The 11,491-nt window shown below is 35.6% G+C and overlaps 1 protein-coding gene across 1 annotated transcript; it reads right to left on the bottom strand.

Annotated features, from left to right (window-relative positions):
• Nucleotides 1-260: 260 nt before the first annotated feature.
• Nucleotides 261-11,180, bottom strand: LOC109012703 (serine/arginine-rich splicing factor SR30-like). Its single transcript, XM_018994481.2, is given in 15 exon segments — nucleotides 261-559; nucleotides 656-721; nucleotides 4,692-4,725; nucleotides 7,074-7,127; nucleotides 7,206-7,336; nucleotides 7,410-7,432; nucleotides 7,435-7,456; nucleotides 7,821-7,870; nucleotides 8,872-8,929; nucleotides 9,058-9,104; nucleotides 9,183-9,291; nucleotides 9,404-9,478; nucleotides 9,619-9,684; nucleotides 10,541-10,642; nucleotides 11,076-11,180. Coding segments are annotated over 14 exon segments (870 nt in total). The 5' UTR covers nucleotides 10,628-10,642; nucleotides 11,076-11,180; the 3' UTR covers nucleotides 261-511.
• Between the last annotated feature and the right edge of the window lie 311 nt (nucleotides 11,181-11,491).

Genomic DNA, 11,491 nt, shown 5'->3' with positions numbered 1-11,491 from the left:
GCCCCATGTCATGCCAAACAATTGAAACTGGAACCGATGTTTTTGAAAAAATTTCATATAAATGCTTTGCAAAAAAGTGAATTTTGACTAATAATGAATAATTTTTTTAAATTATTTTTAGGTGAACTTTTTTTTTTTTAAAAGCTTATATCGGACAGGTACAAATAATTTCTCAAAATAATAATAATATGTAATTTCATAATTGTGCATGTGAGAAACCGGTTATGGTATGTTTTGTCTTAGGCTTTAAGCCAATAGATTAGCCCCTGAATTGAATGGGAGAGTAGTCAAGTTTATTTAGAGAAAAGTATATAAAATAACCCAGTACGAGCATATTTTGATACAATGTTGGGATTATTTGTATCGTTCAGTTCAGAAAGATGCAACTATAAAAGACCCTTCAGTGAAATATCGAAATTTAAACACATACTTAGCTACCTCTAGTCTCACATGGTTGGTGTCCTAGCGACCACAAAGAACATCTCACGAAGTAGCACTAAAAAAATTATGCTCAATAGCGATCCTTGGAGTCTACAGATTTGCTCCGTTCAGATCTTGCCTGTGTGAATCATAACCAGGAAATCAATAAAATTAGGATGTAAAGAGAATCCATAATATAAAACAATTACTAGTAAGTGAAGGAGAAAAATCATACAGCTGGTGAGCGAGACTGTGATAAACTTCTGCGACTCCGACTCCTACTGCGGCGTTTATGGTTAGCCTGCATCATACCAAATCAATAAGAAATATCATCAGCAGCAAACATGGTGCAGGTCATGAGGATGATCTCGAACCCTGCACTACAGCTTTAACTACTTTATTCTCCAACTGGTCGTCCCGCTTCTCCCTAAAAAGAAAGAGTACCTCATCCTCTCTGTCTTCCTGTTCCACCGGAGAGGATGAAGCCTTGGCTCCCCTCCCTCCTATCTGTTCCATTTCCAGCATCACCCTATTTATAGGCTTTTCTCCTAATTTTTTAAAATTGTCTATCCACTGGTTTGGTCTAGGCCCAATCTACCACTTTATGGTGACCGATTGTCTACAAGCGCTCCATCACGCAAAACCCTAAACCCCTTAGCCACCGATCTACTGGTACAGTGCAGATAGGAGTGTAAGTTGACCAGTTCGAACCAAAAAACTGACCAGACCGAACGGTTTTGGTCAGTCGGGACTAGACCAATAACACTAATGGTCCGGTCTCGGTCCATTAATTTGCAAAGTTCGGTTTTCGATCCAGTCCCGGGTTATGGTTTTTTGTAGACCAGATCGACTGAAATACATATATAATTATTTTTTATATAGTAGAATAACTTAATTATACAATTTTTATCTAAACTATAATCATTGACCATATATGTTATATTAACTAATGTGCTATCGACAATTAACTAATATATTATATCAATTTTAGTCGAGCGACACAAAACAGAGAAATGAGCAATTTTGAAGAATTTTTCAGCCTCTTATACTCCATTAAACTAAGCAACCAGCAGGAAGATAGGTTGTGGTGGACACAATAGGTAAATGCTCTTTCTCGATTCGTTCTTACTACAAGACCCTCACACAAGAACCCAATATCCAGTTTCCATGAAGAAGGCTATGGAGACATAAGGCACCGCCCAAAGTAGCCTTCTTCGTGTGGACAGCTGCATCGGGTAAGATCCTCACAACCAATAATTTGAGGAAATGAAGGGTGATCATCGCAGATTGGTGTTGTATGTGTAGGAAAGGGGGTGAGTCGGTGGACCACCTCCTTTTACATTGTGAGACAGCTAGGGTGTTATGGAATGAAGTGTTTAGTAGAATAGGCTTGGGCGATGTCCGAGGCAGTGGTGGCAATTCTGACCAACTGGACAAATTTAAGAGGCATTCAACAAATTAAAATTGTGTGGAAGATGGTCCCCATATGCATCATGTGGTGTTTGTGACAGGGGCGTAATGAACAAACTATTGAGGACAAGGAGAGATCGCTAGAGGAACTAAAAGTTTTCTTTATTAGAACTCTATGTATTTGGGTCATTGTTGTTGATTTTGATGGCATGGATCTACATGATTTTCTTGTCTCTATTGAGCCTACTTAGTGCACTTTTTTTGTATTTGTATTGGGCTATGCCTATTTGATGATTAATAATATTTATTTACTTATAAAAAAAACATATTATATGATAAATCATAACATTATATGGAATGATACATACATTAGTTACCTAGTATCTACATCTAATTATAATAGTTACGTATATTTGTTTTTGCAAGATACCTAAGTTACGAGTATGAAATATCCATGGACCAGTTATTCATTAACTATACATAAAATATTAAAATTTTAATATACACCATAATGTATTAACTATTACAATTCATATACAGACTATTGAATATTGAGTACTAAGCTAGTAACATCATTAATATAATTATAATTCATCATTTTATTAATGAATTAATTTAGATAATCCACATTAGAGAGTTCACTTAATTTTAATTTTATTGTTTTATATCATTTTTATCATTTAATTTATTTGCTAAGAAAAGAAAATGGAAGAAAAATGTTGGATTTCTTAGTAAGTTGGGCCGAAATAAACATTAGAAGTAAGGGTGTAATTGGTCCAATCCAAGGGGGTCACAGACTGAAAATTTCGATCCACCCTTTTTCTAGACTCGATCAAACTAATTACCCCTAGGGACTGCACTAGACCAGACCGTACCGTTAACTATCGATTCAATCTGTCCAATTCGGTCCATATGAATTAGGAACATTTTTTCCTCTTTCTTTTTTTTTGGCAGATTAATTAATACAAAAAATTACTTAAATTAGTAAATTTAAAACTAAACGAGTTATTTAATGTGGATTATGTAACTAACGCATTAAAAAAATAATTAATTATAATTATATTTATTAGTAAATTAATACAAAAATAATTAAATTAGTAAATTTAAAAAACTAAACGAGTTATTTAATGTGGATTATGTAACTAACTCATTAAAAAATAATTAATTATAATTATATTTATGATATTAATAATTATTAACTTAGTGCTTTAGTACATTTTGTATATGGTTAATAAATATTATATAACTTCATTGTCCATAGATTATTCATGATTACTAGCAACTTAGGTCTCATTTGTTTTCACAAGCATTCTCATCTCATCTCATCTAATCATTATAACTTTTCCAAATTCTCACAAAAAAAAAAATAAACAATTCAATTTTTTCAAATCTCAAAATAAAAATAATATTAAAAAAATATTTTATTCAACATTCAACTTTTATCTCAACTCATCTCATCTCATCTACGAAAACAAGCGAGGCCTTATGTATCTTAAAATACATTACCTAATTACTTTAATTAGGTGTAAATAGTAGAGTATGTATCTTCATATAATAACATATATTGTCATATGATTTATCATCTAAAATATATTAAATAATTGATAACATATATTATTTTATATTTTCCATGGTGAAAGAATAGCTGAAAATTACATAATTAACTTATACAACTACTATATAAAATAATATATTATATATTAAAAAAATTTATATACAAGTGATTCGGTTTATTTCGGTCCGATCGAATAAAACCACACCTCGGGACTAGACTGATTACCGATTTTTGCAAGGGGTAAGGACCGAATCCGACCAAACCCCTAATAGGTCCAGTCCGGCCTGGTCAATTTTTCCGGTCCGGACCGAATCACTTACACCCCTAATTAGAAGGTATTTGGGGGTTTTTATATGTTGGCCCATTTTGCACTGGCCCAAACCGATAGATAATGGTCTATAGGTGTAATCGATTTAGTCCTGGGGTGGAAAATGGGTGGCGGTCCAGTCCAAGAATCCTCCCATGGACCGGACTGATTTGACCGAACCAATTACACCCTTCAGTGCAGAACCGCAACGAAAATCTTTGCATCACTCTCACGCATAGCTTAGCCCACGTCAAAACGCCTCCAACATCTAGACGCATCGTCTAGTGGTTTCGTCAACCAAAGATGTATTAGATCTGGTCCACCTCATCTCACTATCATAGGAGTGTGGCCTCCACGTGCCATCATAGGCTGGTGTGAAGGAATTTGGCCACCAGTGGTTCAAGCCAGTCGATGCCCTTCTATATCACTATGTTTTCGTTTTCCCTAACCAAAGTTTTTGTGGATGAGGATGTGGTCTCTTCTACGAACATCTCAAGTTAACAAATTGCAGTTGACCACCGCCTCCGTTGTGTCACCACAATTTGTGTAGCGAACTGTAAAAAATCGTCATTTAAGACAGCGCCCTCTTTGTGGAGTATGGGTGGAGACCAATTTTTGTCTCAAAACCAAATTTATTTTTTGAGCTTTACTACTCATCATCCCCACACACCACGCACCACTTATTTTTATTTTTTGTTTTATTCTTCCTAAACTAATTGAATTTTTCTACTCATCATCCATATATCATACATTTGGTAAGAGAAAAAAAAAAATTGTGTGGTTTGTGGTGTAAGGATGATGAATAAAAGGATTTTTTTTTTTTTTTTCTCTCCTTTGCAATGAGTTTGTTGTAATTGGGTGTTCGTTGGGGAACTCCACCCCCTCCTCATGTATCTAGGATCCTTTTATGTTAGTGAAAGGCTTGCTTTAAGGAAAAAGAAAAGCTACTTTATTCACCTTTCAAATAATAATAGGAATAAGCCAGATAAATTTACTTACAGAAGTAACTAGAGATCTGGATTTTGGTGGGGATCTGCAAAAAATCCACGAACGTATTAACCACAATCCTTCAAAACTTGGATACAAAAAAATCTATGCCAGCTCCAATTAGAGTTCCTATAATCAAATAATAGGAGAAACAGAATAACCCCAAATCTTTAGCAGCAGCCAACATTAAAAACACTAACCCAATTTTCTCATCATCACAAGCTCCCATTAAATCTACTTTTCCAGCAGCATATGAGAACTTAAATGGACCGATATGACATCCAGCCCAGAATCCTGTTCTCGAGTCATAATAATGTTGAAGAAATTATGAATTGTCTACACCGATGTATGGTCATGAGTTGAACCAATGGCATTTTCACAGGTAATCCAGCTTTTAAATTGCAACTTGTCTGTCTACAATGATCCAGTCTAGCACCCACTGGCAGACCATGCGTATAGTACATAAGAAATGTTATTTTAGCATTAAGGTTTCCAGAGGTACTCATCAACGAAACATCATTACCTCAACAACAAAAAGAGTTGCAGGCGTTAGAGTACCACATGCCATCATGTTCCTAACATGCAGTCCCCAGGTCGCCGCAATGGTCCATATCTAGCAAACACAAGGTAACCCTCATAAACAATACATGATGACTGACCAATCTTCTAAGCCCTCCTTTCCTAAGTATCCACTTCCATCTTTGAAGACAACAAAGAATGGTGTAGAAAGTTTGTAGAATCTTTGAAGGTCATATTGCCTCGGGAAGAAAGAAGAATAATTTTACAATAACTGTTGAAAGGAACTCGAAAAACAAAAAATTAGCAAGATATCTAGGGCTGAAGTGAATTTAAGACAAAAGAAAAAGAATAACCCTCAAAAGATAGCTCTGGCTATTATTTCATGATGCCGACAAAAAAGAGAGAGAGAGAGAGAGAGAGAGAGAGATAAGTCTTAGGATGTTCATAATCTTGTTTAATTCTCATTGAAAATGAAAAATAAAAAGGAAAAGGGGGAGGATACCGGTTGCATAAAGAAATATCAGGAAGGAAAAAGGAAATAAGAGTGAGTGCAGGGGAAAATGGAAAAGAGAGCCCACTACCAAATCGCACGTATCAAGAATATAAATTCCCCAAAGATTGAGCAAGTCACTGTTGATTATTATCCATTGCCATGTAAGCTTTTACTTAAAGATCAGCAAAAGGGAATATCTAAAGGTAAGTAAAAGTTATGATTAGTGAATTCATCCAATTGGGCTCCCAAGACACTCAGCGGGTAGAAAGTTTACAGATGAACTCACTCCAAAATTTTAAGGATGTACATCTAAGAAATACATCCACCCAACCACATTCGGTTGGACTAAAGCCCAGTCAATTTGAGCCAAAAGTAATGCCAGATGAAGATCAGAAAATCGTGTAGGTAATGGAATTTCGAGAAATATATTAAATTACCGTGTGCCTTGACTTGTATCCAAATAGCTACTTGAATTTCTAATTTTAGCAATCAGCTCCATGTGTCTTCCATGATTTTCAACCAGATTTCTTTGTTTATATTCCGTCCCTTTTTTAACACAAATTTTGTGCAATATAACCTAACACATCACAGGGCACCAACAGGTTCTACGTAAGGCGTGCACATGACACCTTAAGATTCCCTAAACAACCCCCCACCCAAAAAAAAAAAGACAAAAACCCTTGGCGGCATGATTGGGCACTGTAGAGCTGGTAGGACTGTGGTTGAGGCACACTAAGATGTAACAGCACTAGCTCATCAGCACTGAGGCTGGTGGCCCATTTTACCATTTTGTTTCGCCTTTGGATTCTCATCCAGCAAGCCTCTTGTTTTCCCCTTAAGGCTGGCTTCCACTATCAAACAAATTCTATCAAATAGATTGAATTGGGACAGAAAGATTTGATTAAAATCAGGGGAAATGCAGGGCATTGATTGCTAAATTAAAAATCTAAGGAAACTATTTGAAAATAGGCCTAACATGAAGTAGTTTGATATATTCCCTTAGTTCGAAATCAATAAATGATGTATAGCATTTCTGTGCAATTTTTTTTTTTTATAAGTAAAAAATTTATTAAACCACTTAATTAGGCATAGCTCAAGTACACATGGAGTATACCAGAGAAAACACCTAATTACAAGCTAGAGATGGGAAGAGCAGCATAGAAATCATGAAAACTAATCACATCCAATACAATAGCAGATGGCCAAAGTAACAAATGTGTGGTAAAAAATCTCTAATCCCTCCCAATGAACGTTCTCTATTTTTGTGCATATTTTTACGCATGCAAATCAAGAAACATGCAATTGAAAATAATAGAAATTGGAGTGCAACCCACAAGAAAGACCCTGGGGGGGGGGGGGGGGAGGAGAGGAGCAAAACAGACCTTGAACGAGATTCTGATGGAGATTGGTGAGAATATTCTCTCTCTGGAGATATGCTGCAAATACCATATTTTCAATTTGTATTGTTACTAAGAATTAAAACAGAAGTCAAATAAAATATTTATTTTGCTAACCTCCTGCTCCTGCCACCATAGCTTCGGCTGCGACTAGGGCTTCTTGATATATAAGAACTATGAGAATAGCTCCGCCTCGAATCACAGCTGCGACTCCGAGAGTAGCTCCGCCTTGAGTCATACTCCCTCACCTAGACAAACAAATAGATAAGTAAAAGCGAATGAAGAAAAGAAACCATAATTAAGCGCATCAAGCACACATACCCGTATATATGACCGATTAAAAATTTGGAGTCATCCAATTCTTTTATCTACAAAGCAAGAAATAAAAGAACTTACAAAGAGAATAAGACACTTGTTTTTAAAGAAGACTGTAAAGAAAAACCCAATTTCTGTCATACAATGAAAAGTGCAACACCACATAAAAATGTGCATGTATAATTAGAAAGAGTAATGCTAGATCCAGTCATGATGCAAGCACCGCGCACTCATTTTGAAAAAGAGTGGGATCCACTATTAAAAAATTAATTTTTTCATGTGGGTCTCATATTTACTCACTTTTTTTTTTTAATGAATGCATGGTACTTGCACACTCTATGACTACAAATATCATTTATGACTTAGAAAGAGTTTTTTTTCTTATAGAATAATTATTGACTAGAAATAGAAACTTACTGCATACTTCATGTCATCATAATGTGCATAATCCACAATTCCTTTCATGCCTACAAAATATCAGAAAAAAGTAATTGAAAACAACAGATACAATATTTCCAATTCAATATTGTGGATTATTTCCATTCGTAATTGTTTAAACGAATGGACCTAGCATGGATTATGCCGGAAACCGTGGTGAAAATATTGGCATGTTGGACCTCCATTCGAGGCGTGCAATAGATCAAAGAGGTTTGGAAGATGATCCTTATCTGTATTATGTGGTGTTTGTGACAAGAGAGCAATAAGCGGACGTTTGAGGACAAAGAGAGATCTATGGCAAAGCTAAAAGTTTTCTTTTTTAGAACTCTTTATACTTGGGTCATTGCTGTGGACTTTAATGGCATGGACCTTCATGATTTCTTAGTTTCTATTGCGCCTACGTAGATAGGACATAATGACTTTTGTAATTGGCAGTTTTTGCCCATTCATGGATTAATAGTACTTGTTTACTTATAAAAACATATATATATATATTTCCAATTCAAAGGAAGAAATCCACATCCAAACTGAAGACATCAACCTACCATGGTACTCGGCATCAAGTCCTACAGACCCAGCTCATTACACAAACCCCCACGTTCTGATAGAACTCCATGACTCTAAAAGAAAATGGGACTATTACACTGTAGTTCTAGGAAAAATGATGAATTTATGACCATTCATTCACAGAGAAAAACTAGCAATGACTGCAAAGTAATGGATGATAAGTCATGATTGTAACTATCTAACAGGAAATTTTCCATGTTATCGCATGCTCTCAAGTCTGGTCACCACTGAAAATTAATCACAATGAGTATGCTCCAGAAAATGATCTAGACTCTTTCTTCAGGTGGAACTTTCATTCACGTTTTTCAAATAAATTACTACAAATTGCTAAATCATTAAATCAAACTTACGGCAGCTGGGTTGTGGTATTGTCATTCATACACTCACGTAAAGTGTAAGAGAAAAAAGGCATAACAGTTCATCCAACTTTTTTTTTTAAGTGATAACAGTTCATCCAACTTACCACCACGATCACGGTATACTTGAGAGAAAAGGACATCACCAGCTTGACGCATGTGATCCTAAACATTAGATATACAAAATCATCACACGTTTAGTAAACCAACTACTAGAATAAATTTAGAAACTTCGAAAGGCATGGATCTTGGATGCATATAAAGCAAACATGACTAAAAATGCTCAAGCTTACCTTCAGGTCTTGCCATGAAGCAGAAGGAGGTAATCCAGTGACCAAAACTGCATAATCTTGCTATATTAGATCAAGGCATGGCAAACACCGTGTATAACTAGAGTCATATAGAAGGCAACACATACCACGATAGTCAGAATGCCTAGGAAGACCACGGCTGCTACTACTGCCACCATAACTACCATAGCGATCCACTGATGATGAATATGATCGCCCACTATGTGCAAGCTCAACCTTTAAAGGCAGATAAAACCCACAGCATGAGAGAAACCTTAACATAGCAACAAACTTAAATAAAAATAAAAGCAAATCAGCAGGTATTGATACAAGGAAAAGTGTCACTAACTCGCAACCGACAGCCATCAAAGTCATACCCATCCCGGTAATAAATTGCATCTTCTGCGTCATGGGGGTCTTCATACTGAAATACGTGGCAGTTTAAAAGAATTGTATGAGCGAAAGGAAGACATGCAGGGAACAAAAGACAAATTCATACTGATAATAGAACATCTGTGTGAATTTGTAAATACTGGAGATTTCTATAATCAGATCAGAACTCACTTCAATAAAAGCATAGCCTGGGGGTCTTGGTGGGAGCTTCAGATCAATGTCAACAATACGCCCATACTGCATTGAGACAGCAAATCCATAAGTGGGAGTCAGCAGCAAATATCTTTACACAGCTAGGAGATTAACTTTAATGAAATAAATCCCTCCTACACTTATCCTTACAGATCAAATGCCTATTCTAAACTTCACATCCTTACAGAAGTCGCTTGTTCATGACCAAGAAATGCAGGGCTTTTTTGGAACATCCAGTTATGTACTTTAACAAGCGTCACATATCCATTGGTTTATCAAGAGAAATATTAGTATCTGACACAAAGAACAGATTGTTCTAGATATCCATCCTACCAATCTGATAACCCGTTAAGTTGCCCGTCAATACTAAAAACCAATCACTCCTATAGCAACCGTGTATCAATTTAAAACCCCACTACCAAGCTCCTTCCTCCTTTACTCCAACAAAAGCTTTTCTTGGAAGGGGGGAGTCATAAGCTGTCAGCTTTTATCCGAATCAACTGATTGCCATTTTGATTTTCCACTAATGAATTAATGGATATCTATAAATTTCTAAATTTCCTTCCTTTTCCCCCAAAACAAGCACGGCCTCAATGGAACCAACTGAATCAACCAACAAAAGGTACACCCACAACCAATACGTATTGGCCCTAGCAATATGCTGAAAGCAACTCATTCACAGCGCCAAATCCCAAGACTAATTTATATGATTTTTTTATATGTAAAATATTTTGCTGAGAAAATAAAAGATTACGAACAAAACATAATTTTTTTACTGAAAAGAATGTAATCTTCTGAAGACTAAAAACTGTTCACATCGCCGAAAATTTGTGGGGAAAGACGTGTGTCCTAGAAGCGTACAATCTGCGTCGAGAAGTGAGTTGTAAAGAAATTACAATACCTTATAAAACAGATCTTCTACTTCTCTCATTCGAGTGTCACCAGGGAGATTTCCAACATAGATGGTACGGCTTGAGCGGCTGCTCATTTTTTCTTTCTTCACCTAAGAAGCAAAATTTTTAAATAAATCAAAAAACGATTTAAACCATTCATTAGTACTTCTAAAAATAACATTGAAATCATTATAGATAATTTCCATCAGATACGTACTAATTGAACTTCATTCAACCGCAAGAATTACGCATATACAAAAAAGAGCCGCAACATTTGATTTTGTTTTTCACAACAAGAATTACGCATAAAAAGATAGCTTCATCGATATAATCCAAGAAAAATTATATTTAAAAAGAAAACGAAAGAAGAAAAGAAAACACATGCATTTATCACAGAATCCAAGTAAATGTAAAAAATTAAAAATATATGCAAATAAATCAAAGTATGTAAACTACTGCCTCGATGAATTGATATCCAGTGCATGAACCCGAAAAATTTAAAAGAAAAATAAATTAAATAGTTGAATTCTTTTTTAAATTTACCTTTCGCAAAGACGGGGGGAGAAATAGGAGTTGAGAAAGTGGGGTCTTGCCTGGAAAGATTTGGGAGCTTCTGGAAGAGAGTTCAGGACTACTTAGGAAGGAAGGACCTTCGGGGAGGGAGCAGTTTGACCAAATTACCCTTACGTTACCGAAACGCCATCGTCTCTCTTCCCCACACGGCTTTCTATCAAGTTTTTCAAAGGAGGAAAAAGTAATATCAATTACCAGTACAAATTCCTACATTTCTGGTTTTTGTACACATGAAGATATCATTAAACAGGCCAATTTGGCACATGCAAAGGAAGAAAGGAGTGCACATCCTTCCATCGAGAAGAACCACGTTACCAAAAGATAAAAGGTTTATCATATTAAGGGTTCGTTTGGATTTAAACACCATCTCATCTTATTATTATAAT

This window comes from Juglans regia, chromosome 11, assembly GCF_001411555.2.
Source record: "Juglans regia cultivar Chandler chromosome 11, Walnut 2.0, whole genome shotgun sequence".
Classification (NCBI taxonomy): domain Eukaryota; kingdom Viridiplantae; phylum Streptophyta; class Magnoliopsida; order Fagales; family Juglandaceae; genus Juglans; species Juglans regia.
The sequence above is the reverse complement of the archived record's forward strand: the minus strand, read 5'-3'. Positions and strand labels throughout refer to the sequence as shown.